Source organism: Hemiscyllium ocellatum, chromosome 22 (genome assembly GCF_020745735.1).
Source record: "Hemiscyllium ocellatum isolate sHemOce1 chromosome 22, sHemOce1.pat.X.cur, whole genome shotgun sequence".
NCBI classification, from domain to species: domain Eukaryota; kingdom Metazoa; phylum Chordata; class Chondrichthyes; order Orectolobiformes; family Hemiscylliidae; genus Hemiscyllium; species Hemiscyllium ocellatum.
Window position 1 is genome coordinate 48,874,344 of NC_083422.1, and position 16,116 is coordinate 48,890,459.

The 16,116-nt window shown below is 44.2% G+C and overlaps 1 protein-coding gene across 2 annotated transcripts in view; it reads left to right on the forward strand.

The window, feature by feature from the left end:
- Window positions 1-432: 432 nt before the first annotated feature.
- The window catches only part of ldb1a (LIM domain binding 1a), a 92,401-nt gene continuing 76,717 nt past the window's right edge, over window positions 433-16,116 (forward strand). For both annotated transcript variants that reach the window (XM_060842194.1, XM_060842196.1), the window contains exon 1: window positions 433-684. In XM_060842194.1, the coding sequence (XP_060698177.1) occupies window positions 660-684 (25 nt within the window). In that variant the 5' untranslated portion in view covers window positions 433-659. The remainder of the gene's footprint in view (window positions 685-16,116) is intronic.

Genomic DNA, 16,116 nt, shown 5'->3' on the forward strand with positions numbered 1-16,116 from the left:
CTGTGGGCAGTGCAGTTACTGGATTTGTATTTTTTGACCTCTGAATATAAGCATAGGGAAAACAAAAAAAATGTGGACTATGGTTCTGAAAGGGTTAACATTCTCATTTGTCGACTGGCAGTGGGGGAGAGGAGAGAGGGAAGGAAGGAGCAGGGTAGAGAGGGGGGAAGGTGAATGACTTCTATTCGATGAATAAGCACTGCAGATCTAGCTGAAAGGGGTTAAGGTTTCTCCCTGTCTAGAGAGCAATGATGGATAGCGAAAGGAATTTGATGGGAGCAGGGTTTTTCAGTATAGAAAACAACCTTTTAGAGAGAGCGAGAGAAAAAAAATCTGGGTCACATGCTTGTTGTTGCTTTGCCATCTCTTGTTTCCTGGGTTACCCTGCCAGACACACACTCCACCCACTGAATTTAGTATTTGCATATTAATGAGTGGAGGCATTCCGCCTTTGAGGGACGAATAATTTCTGCTTCCTGTTTCTCTGATGGTCCCTCTTTTTTTCTCCTTCCCAGAGATTTCAGTACGTGACATCAACACACACAGGACACCATGAAGTAGAGAGAGGCTGTGCTGTCTGCTTGTTGCAACCAGAAGAGGAAAAAAGGATTAAACAAAAACATATATACGTATAGGAAGGGAGTTCAGAGATGTGAAAAATGTCAGGAGGTTGTTCATGTCCTGGTGAGTACAGTATACTCCAGTAACTAATGGGTAACCAATTAACTTTATTGATGTGGAAATTTGTGATTTATGTGGGGCTGGGTTGAGGCCTGTGGTTCCACATTATTTTCAGTTCAAGCATAGCTGTGGAAGCAGAGAGAGGGAAAAAGATCCTTAATGTGTTTCTTTTTGTGGTTGAACCATTTTAGGTCTGATCTGCAAGAATTTTTTTTCCCCCTGCAGTAGCACTCGTAGTGTGTAACAAAATGATGCCTGATTGTTTTATTTTAGATTTCTGTGCACACACACGTGTGTGTTGCACTTGTGGTTATTGCGTATTTAGTAATCTTGTAAAACACAAAGTAAAATGGGTTTTATAATATCCTCCAGGAGGCACATCATCAGTAAACTTTTACATTTGGTTTTGTAAGCGTGTGGCACAAAACTAATAATTCTCATTTGCTTTTGTAACTGTTATGCTTACCTGCCATTTCATTCCAATAAATATTGGAGATATTTACTTACCATGCTTTTTAAAACAATTAGTGAGCTTCCTGGAAGCGAAAATTTGTTGGTGGCTTGGTACAGACCAGGAATTTATGTAAGCTTGTATACCACAAGTATTTGGGGTGCTTGCGCCATGTCCCACAGATGAAGAGCATTCCAGATTTGGCTCCCTATCTGCCAAGAGTCTCACAATTGTATTGAACGGTTCTGAGCTAGTGAAGGAATAAGTTAGGTTGGTTTCTTGCTTAACTTTGTTTTCAAGACTTCCTAGGCTTCACCCACTTCTAAAGCCTCCTCCAGGCAACGACCCTCCAAGGTACCAAGGGATTGTCAGCTGGAGGAGGCTACAGAGGTAAAGTGGACTGGAGACCATGGATGTATTTGAAATCTTATTGCCTCAACTCTGAAAGATGTGCCTTTAATTCCTGAGTCCTAAGCTCTGCAACTCCCTCCTTAAACATGTTGAGATATCGTTATTCCACCAGCATTTTCCTTAAAACCTACGTCTTTGAATGAGCTTTTGGCCACCTGTCTAAATATTTCCTTATGCAAGGTATCTTTGTTTTTACCCTTTTTACATAGTTTCACTAGGTCATTGCCTCCTCAAAAACAATGATTGCAGATGCTGGAAACTAGATTCTGGATTAGTGGTGCTGGAAGAGCACAGCAGTTCAGGCAGCATCCGAGGAGCAGTAAAATCGACATTTCGGGCAAAAGCCCTTCATCAGGAATACAGGCAGAGAGCCTGAAGGGTGGAGAGATAAGTGAGAGGAGGGTGGATGTGGGGAGAAAATAGCATAGAGTACAATAGGTGAGTGGGGGAGGGGATGAAGGTGATAGGTTGGGCGGGGAGAGTGGAGTGGATAGGTGGAAAAGAAGATAGGCAGGTGAAACAAGTCATGGGGACAGTGCTGAGCTGGAAATTTGGAACTGCGGTGAGGTGGGGGAAGGGGAAATGAGGAAACTATTGAAGTCCACATTGATGCCCTGGGGTTGAAGTGTTCCGAGGTGGAAGATGACGTGTTCTTCCTCCAGGCGTCTGGTGGTGAGGGAGCAGCGATGAAGGAGGCCCAGGACCTACATGTCCTCGGCAGAGCGGAAGGGGGAGTTGAAACGTTGGGCCACAGGGTGTGTGGTTGATTGGTGCAGGTGTCCCGGAGATGTTGCTGGAAAAGCGCAGCAGGTCAGGCAGCATCCAAGGAGCAGGAGAATCACTGTTTCGGGCATGAGCCCCTCTTCAGGAATGATGAGAGTGTGCCAAGCAGGCTAAGATAAAAGATAAGCAGGAGGGACTTGGGGGGAGGGGCGGTGGAAATGTCCCGGAGATGTTCCCTAAAGCGCTCTTCTAGGAGGTGTCCGGTCTCCCCACTGTAGAGGAGACCGCATCGGGAGCAACGGATACAATAAATGATATTGGTGGATGTGCAGGTAAAACCTTGATGGATGTGGAAGGCTCCTTTAGGGCCTTGGATAGAGGTGTGGGCGCAGGTTTTGCAATTCCTGCGGTGGCAGGGGAAGATGCCTGAATGGGAGGGTGGGTTGAAGGGGCAGGGGGGGGGCGTGGACCTGACCAGGTAGTCACGGAGGGAACGGTCTTTGCGAAAGGCGGAAAGGGGTGGGGAGGTCTGTTTGGAGGTGGCGGAAATGTCGGTGGATAATTTGGTTTATGCGAAGGTTGGTAGGGTAGAAGGTGAGCACCAGGGGCGCTCTGCCCTTGTTACGGTTGGAGGGGTGGGATGTGGATAAGGTGCGTTGGGGGGCATCTTTAACCATGTGGGAAGGGAAATTGTGGTCTCTAAAGAAGGAGGCCATCTGGTGTGTTCTGTGGTGGAACTGGTCCTCCTGGGAGCAGATACGGCAGAGGAATTGGGAATACGGGATGGTATTTTTGCAGGAGGTAGGGTGGGGAGAGGTGTAATCCAGGTAGCTGTGGGAGTCTGTGGGTTTGTAAAAAATGTTGGTATCAAGTCGGTCGTCATTAATGGAGATGGAGAGGTCCAGGAAGGGGAGGGAGGTGTCAGAGATGGTCCAGGTAAATTTTAAGGTGAGGGTGGAATGTGTTGAAGTTGATGAATTGCTCAACCTCCTCGCGAGAGCACGAGGTGGCGCCAGTGCAGTCATCAGTGTAGCGGAGGAAGAGGCGGGGAGTGGTGCCGGTGTAATTATGGATGATCGACTGTTCTACGTAGCCAACAAAGAGACAGGCATAGCTGCGGCCCATACGGGTGCCCATGGCTACCCCTTTGGTCTGGAGGAAGTGAGAGGATTCGAAGGAGAAATTCTTAAGGGTGAGGACCAGTTCGACCAAACGAATAAGAGTGTCGGCGGAAGGGTACTGTTGGGGACGTCGGAAGAGGAAGACACGGAGGGCTTGGAGGCGCAGGTCATGAGAGATGGAGGTGTAGAGGGATTGGATATACATGGTGAAGATGAGGCATTGGGGGCTGGGGAAACGGAAGTCTTGGAGGAGGTGGAGGGCGTGGGTGATGTCTCGAACTTATGTGGGGAGTTCCTGGACTAGGGGGGATAGGACAGTGTCGAGGTGGGTAGAAATGAGTTCAGTTGGGCAGGAGCATGCTGAGACAATGGGTTGGCCAGGGTGGTCAGGCTTGTGGATCTTGGGAAGGAGGTAGAACCGGGCAGTGCGGGGTTCCTGGACTATGAGGTTGGAAGCTGTGGGTGGGAGATCTCCTGAGGTGATGAAGTTCTGTATGGTCTGGGAGATGATGGTTTGGTGATGGGGAGTGGGGTCATGGTCGAGGGGGCGGTAGGAAGAGGTGTCCTCCAGTTGGCGTTTGGCTTCAGCAGTGTAGAGGTCAGTGCGCCAGACTACCACTGCGCCCCCTTTATCTGCTGGCTTGATGGTGAGGTCGGGATTGGAAGGCTGCGTGTTGTGAGGGTGAGGGGTTGGAGTGGGGGTGGGGGGGTGGACAGGTTGAGGCAGTTAATGTCCCGGCGGCAGTTGGAAATGAAGAGGTCAAAGGCGGATAATTAGGCCAGCGTGGGGTGTCCAGGTGGATGCAGTGTGTTGGAGGTGGGCGAAGGGGTCCTCGGAAGTTGGTGGGAGTCCTGATTGTGAAAGTAAGCTCGGAGGCAGAGGCGGCAGAAGAAGTGTTCGATGTCACGGCGTGTATTAAATTCATTGATGCGTGGACGGAAGGGGCTGAAGATGAGTTGCTGAGGACTGACCGTTCCTCCTCAGTGAGGGGAGAGTCTGGAGGGATGGTGAAAACTCGGCAGGGATGTGGAGCTGGGAGTGGGGGGGGTGGAGGTGAGCGTTCCAGCACCACTAATCCAGAATCTAGTGAAACTATTGCTGGACTACAAATCCAGAAATGTAGCTAATGTTCTGGGGATACGGATTCGAATCCCATCACAACAAATTGTAGAATGTGAATTGAAGAAAAGAAATCTGGAATTAAGCACCTACTGATAACCATGATCTATTATCAGTTGTCAGAAAAACCCGTCAGGCTCACTAATGTCCTTCAGGAACGGAAATCTGCCATCCTCACCTGGATTACCATGTGTGTGGCTCTAGAGCCACAGCAATGTGGCTGACTCTCAACTGCCCTCTGAAATGGCCTAGCAAGCTGCTCAGTTGTATCAATCGTGACAAAATCACAATGAAGAAACTAGACCACTTGGCATTGACCTAAGATTGGAGATGACAATGGCAAAAACAACACAGTGACAAAGTCTACCTTACTAAAATCTGAAGGCTAGTGCCAAAATTGAGAGGGTAGTCTCACAGACTAGTCGAGCAACAACCTGACATAGTTATGCCCACAGAATGATACCTTCAAGACATAGACGTAGACATACCACCATCGTTATCCCTGGATATGTCCTGTCCCACTGTCAGGGACAGACCCAACAGAGTTGATGCACAGATGGGTGGGAATTGCCCAGGGAGTCCTCAACATAGACTCTCAACCCCATAAAGTTTTGTGGTTTTAGGTTAACCATGGGCAAGGAAACCTCCTGCTTTTTTCCATGTAGAGTTCTCCATTGGCTGATGAATCAGTACTCTTTAATACTGAACAAGACTTGGAGGAAGCACTGAGGGCATAAAATATAATTGGAGTGGGAGACTTCAATGTCCACCACCAAATGTGGCTCTCCATCAGCAATACGGATGGGTAAGGTCCTAAAGGATATATCTGCAAGATTTGTCTCTGGCAGTGATGAGGAAACCATCAAGGGAAAAACGTACTTTACCTCATCAGGTTGCAAATGCATATTTCCACGACAGTATAGATAAGAGTGATCACTGCATAGTCATAGAGTTATAGAGATGTACAGCATGGAAACAGACCCTTTGGTCCAACCCGTCCATGCCGACCAGATATCCCAATCCAATCCAGTCCCACCTGCCAGCACCCGGCCCATATCCCTCCAAACCCATCATATTCATATGCTCATCCAAATGCCTTTTAAATGTTGCAATTGTCTTTGTGGAGATGACATCCCAACTTCACATTGGGAATACCCTCCAACCGGAGGCACTAACACTGTGCTAAATGGGCATCTTGAGGCTATCAACAGCAGCAGAATTGTACTTCAGCACAACCTCCAACCTGCTCATCAGACAGTGCAGGAGGCATGATAGGAGCAACATCAGGCATACCTAAAAATGGCATGTCAACCAGATGAAGCCACCAAACAGGGCTACTTGCATGCCTAATAACATAAGCAATAAGTGATAGAGCAAAGTGATCTCACAACCAGTGGATTAGATCTAAACTCTGCAGTCCTGCCACGTCATCCATTCAGGAATGGTGATGGACAAGTAAACAATTCACCGGATGAGAAGCTCTGCAAATATCCCCATCTTCACTGTCAGAAAAGCCCAGCACAGCAGTGCAAAGACATGGCTGAAGAATTCACAGAAAACTTCAGCCAGAAGTGCCAAGTTGATGATCCATTCAGCCTCATCCAGTGGTCCTCGACATCACAGATGCCAGTCCTTGGCCAATTCACGTGATATCAAGAAATGGTGCAAAACACTAGATAGTGCAAAGACTATGGGCCCTGACAACATTCCAGCAATAGTACTGAAGATTTGCTGCTCCCCGAACCAAGCTATCCCAGTACTGCTACAACACTGGCATCAACGTGACAAGGTGGAAAATTGCCCAGCTATGTCCTATACACAAAAGGCAAGTCAAATGCTACATGGCTAATTACCACTCTCAAGCATCTGAAAAGTGAGGGAATGTGTCAGCAAAAGGGCTATCAAGTAGACCTGTTCAGCAACAACGTGCTCAGTGATGCCCAGTTTGGGTTCTGCCAGGACCACTCAGTTCCTGATCTCATTTCAGCCTTGGGTCATTCATGGACAAAAGAGCTGAATTTCAGAGGTGAGCTGAGAGTGACAGTCCTTGATATTAAGGCTGCATTTGACCAAATGTGTCATCAGGGAGTCCTGACAAAAGTGAAATTGATGGGAAGTGGGGCAAGCTCCCTGCTGGTTGGAGTCATACTTAGCATACAGGAAAATGGTAGTGATTATTGGAGGTCAGTCATTGCAGCTCCAGGACATCTCTGTACCAGTTTCTCAGGTTAGTAGAAAAAAGTATAAAATATTTTTAAAAAAGGATAAAGTAGAAAATATTCTGACTCTTACAAAATAGATTCTTTTTGGAGAGTTTGGAGAGGGAACTGATTGATAGAAGGATCAAAAAGAGACATTTGAGCAGATTAACAAAGGTTGCAGAAAGTATGCAATTCTACAATGCTTTTTAGGCCCTCAATATGTCTCAAAGAACTCTACAATGATGAAATATTTTTGAAGTCCCCATGATTTTTGTTAATGGCAGAAATGCAGCAACCTCCCATAAACAGCTATTCTGTAAGAACTTAGTTAGGGGATAAATATTATTCAGGATGCCAGGGAAACTATCCCGTTGTGCTTCAAAATAGTGTTGTAAGATCTTTTACGTTCACCTGGGAGGAAGACAGTACTGCACTGAGAATGTCATTCTATATTATGTACTCCTGTCTCTGTGGACATACCTGAACGCTGAACCTCTGACTCCGAGGCAGGTGTGGTGCCTACTGAACCATGTTTGACATGAAAGGTCAGTGGGGAGGAGCCTTTGAAGAGAGAATTCTATGGAGTGGGGTCAAGCAAAGCACATTTGGGTTCACTAGTGTTGTGGACATGGTATTGAATTGGTAACCTTGAGTTCAAATCAGTGGCGAAAGTGAATTAAGAATAAGTCTGCTAACTTAGGTACTGCCAGGGATAGAATGAAAATGAAAACTGATGGATTGTTGTTAAACAGGGATGGAAACCTGCCACCCACTACAACAACAACCTAATTGTTTGTAGCACCTTTTAAAATCTGTCAAACCAATGGTGGTCCTTCAGAGTAGCATCACTGTTTAGTTATGAGTTTCACGGAATCCCTCCAGTGTGGAAACAGGCCCTTCGGGCCAACACATCCACACCGACCCTTTGTAGAATAACCCACCCAGACCCATTTCCCTACCCTATTACTCTAGATTTACCCCAGACTAATGCACCTAACTTACACATCCCTGAACACTATGGCAATTTAGCATGGGCAATTTAGCATGGTCAATTCACCTAACCTGCACATCTTTGGATTGTGGGAGGAAATTGGAGCACCCAGAGGAAACTCACGCAGAAACTGGCAGAATGTGCAAACTCCGCGCAGACAGTCGCCCAAGGCTGGAATTGAACTTGGGTCCCTAGCGCTGTGAGGCAGCAGTGCTAACCGCTGAGTCACGGTACTGCCACGGTGTTGTTTTAAATAGAGACTCTGGGAAGTGCAAAATGAAATTTGCAAAAATGGCATCTTCTAACAGAAAAGGATACAGATTTTATGGGTTAGTTGATAATCACTAAATATCGTCTACACAACTCAGGAGAAACCTTCTTTGATCAGCTGAGAGTATGATACTTGCTACCACAAGGAGTGCTTGAGGTGAAAAGCATAGATGCATTTAAGACGAGGCTAGATAAGTGCGTGAGGGAGAAAGAATTAGGATATGGTGAGATAAAGGGAAGTTAAGGGGCCTATTTCGAGCTGAAATGCTGTCATACACTGACTTAATTGGCCTGTTTCTTTGCATGTTTTTAATGTAACTTGATCGTATCAAATAATATTTGACAGTGAGCAACATAAGGAGACTTTATAACTGGTCATCAAAACATTGCTCAAAAAGGTAGGTTTTAAAAACTTTCTTAAAGCAAGAGAGCTGATTGAAGAGGCAGAGACATTTAATGGGAGATTTCTAGGGTTCTGAGCCTTGACAGCTGGAGACATGGCTGCCAATAGTGAAGCAATTAAGATCAAGAAAAACTGAAAGAACTGTGGATGCTGTAAATCAGATTTGAAAACAAATTGTTGGAAAAGCTCAGCAGGTCTGGAAGTATGTGTGGAGAGAAATCAGAGTTAACGTTTTGGGTCAATTGTCCATTTCTCAGAACTGAGGAAAGGTCACTTGACCTGAAATGTTAACTCTGATTTTGGTCCACACATTCTGTCAGACCTGCCCAGCTTTTCCAGCAACATCTGCTTTTGTTTCCAATTAAAATCAAGGATGCACAAGAGGCCAGGACTAGAAGAGTGTAGTAATCTCAGATATTAAAAGGGTTGCAGCAAGTCAAAGAAAAAAGGGTGAGAATTTTAAAACGAAGGCATTCCCAGACTGAAAGCCAATAAAGGTTGGTGGGTCCATCAGGTGATATGTGAGCAGACCTCTAAGGAATAAAGGGAACAGAAGGCAATTTTATTTGAAGTTCATTCTTTCGATGTAACAAGGCTGACATTTATTTCATGAACGTAAGTGCCCTTAAAACAATGGCCGCACTTCTTTGAGACCCTGTAGTATATGTATTGCGGGGCTTCTCACAGTGCTCTTGGTTAAAGGATTTTGACTGTGTTGGAAGAGATTGCAGTTATGTGGTGGGTAGAGGCTACAGGGCAAAATGGTTTCTCATTAATGTGTTAAGGGTTGGGAGCAAGTGGAGACAAATGAGCAGGACACAGCGTGAACGAAATTTGGGTGACGGGAGGTTTGGAGAAGTTGAAGTTTAAAGAAGATAAAGGATGTCAAGATAATTTTGAGATACTTTTATCACATGTATATTACTGGACCAATAATTATGACACCTGGACTGAAGATCTCGTAACCATGTTTTCAAATTCCAACCCTTTACAATCAGTTAAATCTAATTCTGGTGACCATGAAATTACCAGATTCTGGTTAAAAACCCCATCCAGTTCATCTGATGTCCTTTAGGGAAGAACATCTGCATTATCTGGCCATGCCCATGTCTCCAGCAATCTCTTTTTATTCTTTAATATTGAATTGGCCAAGAAGACAAAAGTTGTATTCAACAAGGTGGCTAATGATCACATTTACAAAGGCAGTATGGGTGGGTAGTAAATGCTGGATGTAGCCAATGTCATTTGTATCCCGTGAATGAGTAAATTAGGAAATATAACATGGAATGGTGAGGGTCTGATGAACTAATGGACTAACCACAGCTGCTACTTTAATGTTAGACAAAACTTCATTTTTGTACACCTCTCATGCCCAGACAGTGTAGCATATCCAAATCTGTGCTGTTCCCAGATCGTCTTTAATCTTCACAAACCGTTTACTCACTGATTCCTGTGGAATAGCTCCACTAGCACTCTTCACAACTTCAAGGTAACCAACTTTTAGAATGAGCAAATTACCATGAATGTTGGACATCTGATTTAAAAGCTGTTGTTTACATGTGAGCTTGGAAAACAATTGTCAGCTGTGACTTAGAGGTGGCATTATTCTCTTTTGAGTTGGAAGGTTATGCGTTAGAGACCTGAGACTTGAGTATGAAATCAATATGTTCCCAGCGCAGTACTGAGGAGAGCTGTATTGTTTGAATGTGGCATGAACCTGAGACTGTGTGTGTCCTCTCAGATGGACAGAGGTGTACCACCCCAGCTGGGATCAGTTAACCCAAGACTTGGACCCTTCATGGTTGATATCTGAGGAATTCCCCGTGTTTAGCTGTTTAGGCCTCAAAGAATAATGGTGCCGTGATGAGATGATGGAAGGTGTAGAGCATCCACACAGTCCTGAAGATCGCTCTCCTTGACTTTTCATTATGTTCTGAGTGAGGTGTTCCCTGTGTTTTTCCTGCTGTTTACTGTTAAAGGCTGTAATTCTTCTCCTTTAATTAAATGTCTCTCTTCCTGAAGTTTTAATAGTCAAGCAGGGTGGAAGTCTGCTCTAGAACGTGACCCTGCCAAATGAGGTTGTTTAACTATCAGCTGAGGACTGCAGAGCCAATTTTTTTTCCTTTTTGATTTGGAAAAGTAAAAAAGCCATAGTAGAACAAGGAAGTTTTCAAAAATCCTGAGAGGCAAAAGTAAGTTTTGGTAGTACAAAAGGTAAAATCTTCCCCATCCCATTTGTCATTTCCTGAATTGTCAGATGGAGAATTTTTTTTGGGGGGGAATGTGGCCGGGTGCAGCAGAGATGGGGGCGTATCCAAATAGACTGGAACCACTCCTAAATAGACATGAGGCAAAACTTAACCCAAAAGCATTTCATGGTCGGCCCTTGTTTGGTTATTGGATGTATTGTAAGTCTGCCTGTCTGTCTGGGAAGGGGTCATGTTGAAGAGTGCACACTTGCAGGGTTTTTGGGAAATGAAAGGGAGGAGTTAGACCAAATTAAACGGCTCTTTCTTAAATGAACATTGGTCCTTTTAAGAATAAGACTGGGGAGTTGATAGTGGGAACACAAAAATGGTGAAGTCATTAAATCAATATTCTCTCTCATTCCTGATGAAGGGCTTTAGCCCAAAACGTTGATTCTTCTGCTCCTCAGATGCTGCCTGACCTGCTTTGCTTTTCCAGCGCCACACTCTCTACTCTGATCTCCAGCATCTGCAGTCCTCACTTCCTTCAAATCAATATTTTGTTTCAGTTTTCACAGTGGAGGACACCCATTCCAATAGTAACAGGTAATGTGAGACTATAGAAAGTGAAGAATTTAAAACAATTCTCATCACTGGCAGAGAAAAATCTACCGAGTTATCTATAGATGGCAAACCTGTCCCCAGGGCATAATGGCCTACATCTCAGGGCCTTAAAGGAAGTGGCAGCAGAGTTGGTGGATCCAACATTCCCTGGATATGGGAAAGGTTTCAGTGGATTGAGAAAAATGCTAATAGAACACCCTTATTCAAAATGGAAGGAGTCTGAAAGTAGGAAACTATAGACTTGTTAGTTTAAAATGTGTCATTAAGAAATTGTTAAAAATTCGTTATTAGAGAAGTAATATCAGGACATTTGGAAAATCCAAATATAACCCATCAGAGTCAGTATGGTTTTATGAAAGATAAATTGTGTTGGACTAGTTTGCTAGAGTTCTTCAAAGCTGAAACTGGGAAGATCGATAATAAGAATTCTGCAGATGTAGAAGGGATTTGATAAGCTGCCATCCAAAGGTTAATCCAGAAGCTAAGATCACATGGGGTTAGGAGTAGTTTATTAGCTTGGATAGAGAATTGGCTAATCAACAGAAAGTGGAGAGTTGGAATATGTGGGTCTTTTTCTGGTTGGGGGCCCCAAACATTTGCAATATATACTAATGACTTAGATGCAGAAGTACTGCAGCCAAATTTGCTAAAATAGATGAGAATGTAAGTTGCAATGAAGAAATAAGAAATGTACAAATGGGTATGCATAAGAATGGTGAATGGGCCAAAGTTTGGCAAATTAAGTTTGATAAGTTTGGAATACTGAATTCAATTCTGATTCTTCTGCTATAAGAAAAATGTCATTGAGTCCTACAACATGGAAACAACAGGCCCTTTGGCTCAAACTGGTCCATACTGACCAAAACGTCCATCCACGCTAACTTCATTTCTCTGCAATTGGCCCATATCCTTTTCATCCTTTTCTATCCACAAAAGTTGACCCTCAGGTTCCCTTTTATTCTTTTCCTCCTTGTCCTCGATTCCGCAATCCTAGGAAAAAGACTAAGTGCATTCACTCTATTCGTGTTTCTCATGCCATTTAGCTTGACAGGGTTCAGAAAACATTTACAAGGATGTTGCCAGGGTTGGAGGGTTTGAGCTAGAGGGAGAGGCTGAATAGGCTGAGGCTGTTTTCCCTGGAGCCTCAAAGGCTGAGGGGTGACCTTTTACAGAGGTTTATAAAATAATGAGGGGCATGGATAGGGTGAATAGCCAAGGATTTTTCCCCAGCGTAAGGGATTCCAAAACTACAGGGCATACATTTATGGTGAGAGGGTGGTCTGTGTATGGAATGAGCCACCAGAGGAAGTGGTGGAGGCTGGTACAATTGTAACATTTTAAAAGGCATCTTGATGAATATATGAATAGGAAGGGTTTAGAGGTTTATGGGCTAAATGCTGACAATTGGGACTAGATTAATTTAGGATATCTAGTTGGCATGGAAGAGTTGGACAAGAGGATCTGTTTCTGTGCTGCACATCCCTGTGGCTCGATGAATTTATGTGGATAAATATGAGGTTATCATTTTGGTCAGAGGAATGAATAGAAAGACAACTTATGACCTAAATGGAGTGAAACCTCTGAAAGCTTTGGTGCAAAGGTTTCTGTATGTCCTTGTGCATGAGTTGCAGAAATGGAGTATGGAGGTACTGTAGGTAATAAGGAAGGCAAATAGAATTTTGGCATTTATTGTGAAAAAGTAAGGTATAAAAGTAGGGAAGTGTGCTGCACTTTACAAGGCATGAGTGAGACCGCACCTGGTGTATTATGTACAATTTTGGTCTCCTTACTTGAGGAGTGATATAGTTGCATTGGAGACAGCTCAGAGGAGTTTGACTAGATTGATTCCAGAGATTAAGGGGTTTGTCTTCTGAAGAGACATTGAACAATTTAGGTTGTCTGGGGTTTCGAGGAATGAAATCTATTTGAGGTCTATAAGATGCTAAAATGGATTGACCCAATAGACATTAGAGATGATGTTTCCTCACGTGGGCAGTATAAAGCAAAAGGTTTTAGGGAAAGGAATAGCAAATTTAAAACCAGGATGAAGAGAGGTTACTTCTCTGTGCTGTAAATCTGTGACCTCTATCTCAGGGTATGGTGGAAAGGGGAGCATTGAGAAAATTTAAGAGAGGATAGATAGATTTTTACTTAGTACTGTGTTGAAGGGTTATGGTGAGTGGGCAGAAAAATAGATTTGAGGCTGAGATGAGATCAGTCACAATCATATTGAATGGTAAAGCAGACTCGAGGGGCTGAATTGCCTATTCCTGTTTCTAGTTCTCCTGCTCAAATGGCCTCCTTATGTGTTGTAAGATTCTATAAGTCTAGGATAGTATCAGGTTTGGTTGTGATGCCTTATATGGTTTAATGCTTAGTTGGACTAACAAATCATGAACAGCCAACAGTGTGAGAGATCAGTAGTTGTCACAGAGTAATAAAACAACTCTAGGACATGAATTTAACTCTGGGCACACAAAAGGAGAGAGAAATCTATGTTTATGCAATACTGCGTCATCCTCTGGAACAGTGGGGTACAATGGTAAAACGGCATTTTTAATGGATTAATAATCCTGAGGATATAGGTTCACAATCTCACCATTGTATTAGAGTCACAGAGATGTACAGCATGGAAACGGACCCTTTGGTCCAACCTGTCTATGCCAACCAGATATCCCAACCCAATCTAGTCCCACCTGCCAGCACCGGCCCATATCCCTCCAAACCCTTCCTATTCATCTACCCATCCAAATGCCTTTTAAATGCTGTAATTGTACCAGCCTCCACCACTTCCTCTGGCAGCTCATTCCACATACGCACCACCCTCTGCGTGAAGAAATTGCCCCTTAGATCCCTTTTATATCTTTCCCCTCTCGCCCTAGACCTATGTCATCTAGTTCTGGACTCCCTGACCCCAGGGAAAAGACTTTGTCTATTTATCTTATCCATGCTTCTCATAATTTTGTAAACCTCTAATAAGGTCACCCCTCAGCCTCCGATGCTCCAGGAAAAACAGCCCCAGCCTGTTCAGCCTCTCCCCATAGCTCAAATCCTCCAACCCTGGCAACATCCTTGTCAATCTTTTCTGAATTCTTTTTCAAGTTTCACAACATCTTTCCGATAGGAAGGAGACCAGAATTGCATGCAATATTCCAACAGTGGCCGATTCAATGTCCTGTACAGATGCAACATGACGTCCTAACTCCTGTACTCAATACTCTGACCAATGAAGGAAAGCATACCAAACGCCTTCTTCACTGTCCTATCTACCTGCGACTCCACTTTCAAGGAGCTATGAATTTGCCTTCCAAGGTCTCTTTGTTCAGCAACACTCCCTAGGACCTTACCATTAAGTGTATAAGACCTGCTAAGATTTGCTTTCCCAAAATGCAGCACCTCGCATTTATCTGGATTAAACTCTATCTGCCACTTCTCAGCCCATTGGCCCATCTGATCAAGATCCTGTTGTAATCTAAGGTAACCTTCTTCACTGTCCATTACACTTCTAATTTTGGAGTCCTCTGCAAACCTATTAACTGTATCTGTTATGCTCGCTTCCAGATCATTTATATAAATGACAAAAAGTAGAGGACCCAGCACCGAGCCTTATGGCACTCCACTGGTCACAAGCCTCCAGTCTGAAAAACAACCTTCCACCACCACCCTCTGTCTTCTACCTTTTAAGCCAGTTCTGTATCCAAATGGCGAGTTCTCCCTGTATTCCGTGAGATCTAACCTTGCTAACCAGTCTCCCATGGGGAACCTTGTTGAACGCCTTACTGAAGTCCATATCAATCACATCTACCGCTCTGCCCTCATCAATCGTCATTGTTACTTCTTCAAAAAACACAATCAGGATTGTAAGACATGATTTCCCATGCATAAAGCCATGTTGACTATCCCTAATCAGTCCTTGCCTTTCCAAATACATGTACATCCTGACCCACAGGATTCCCTCCAACAACGTGCCCACCATCGACGTCAGGCTCACTGGTCTATAGTTTCCTGGCTTGTCCTTACCACCCTTCTTAAACAGTGGCACCACGTTAGCCAACCTCCAGTCTTCCGGAATCTCCCCTGTGACTATTGATTCTACAAATATCTCAGCAAGAGGCCCAGCAATCACTTCCCGAGCTTCCCACAGAGTTCTAGGGTACACCCGATCACGTCCAGGGGATTTATCTACCTTTATGCGTTTCAAGACATCCAGCACTTCCTCCTTTGTAATATGGACATTTTGCAAGGTGACACCATCTAATTTCCTACTTTCTATATCTTCCATATCCTTTTCCACATTAAATACTGATGCAAAATACTTGTTTAGTATCTCTCCCATTTTTCTGCAGCTCCACACAAAGGCTGCCTTGCTGATCTTTGAGGGGCCCTATTCTCTCCCTAGTTACCTTTTTGTCCTTAATGTATTTGTATAAACTCTTTGGATTCTCCTTAATTTTATTTGCCAAAGCTATCTCATGTCCCTCAAGTATACTCCTACTTCCTTTATGCTCTTCCAAGGTTTCACTCGATCTATCCTGTCTATACTTGACATATTCCTGAAGAAGGGCTTATGCCCGAAATGTCGATTCTTGTGCTCCTTGGATGCTGCCTGACCTGCTGCGCTTTTCCAGCAACACAGTTTTCAGCTCACTGTTGATATCCCATCCAATAAGCTAGTGTGATAATGCCTGGTGTCTGACAGTGTGTGGCTGCAGGTTAATTTATAAAGGAAAAGGGTTCTCGTAAACCAGCCTGTTACTGGACCCCATCTACTGGATCCCAAGCTCATCAACCCAGGATCATCACCTTCCGACTTCACAGTGGAAGTTTTACTGTTGGATCTACCTTGGCTCACAAAAATGAAACTTTGAAACATTTGGTTTTGTTTTGTGAACAGCCTCCAGATAGTCCTCTCATTTACATCACTCAGCAAATCT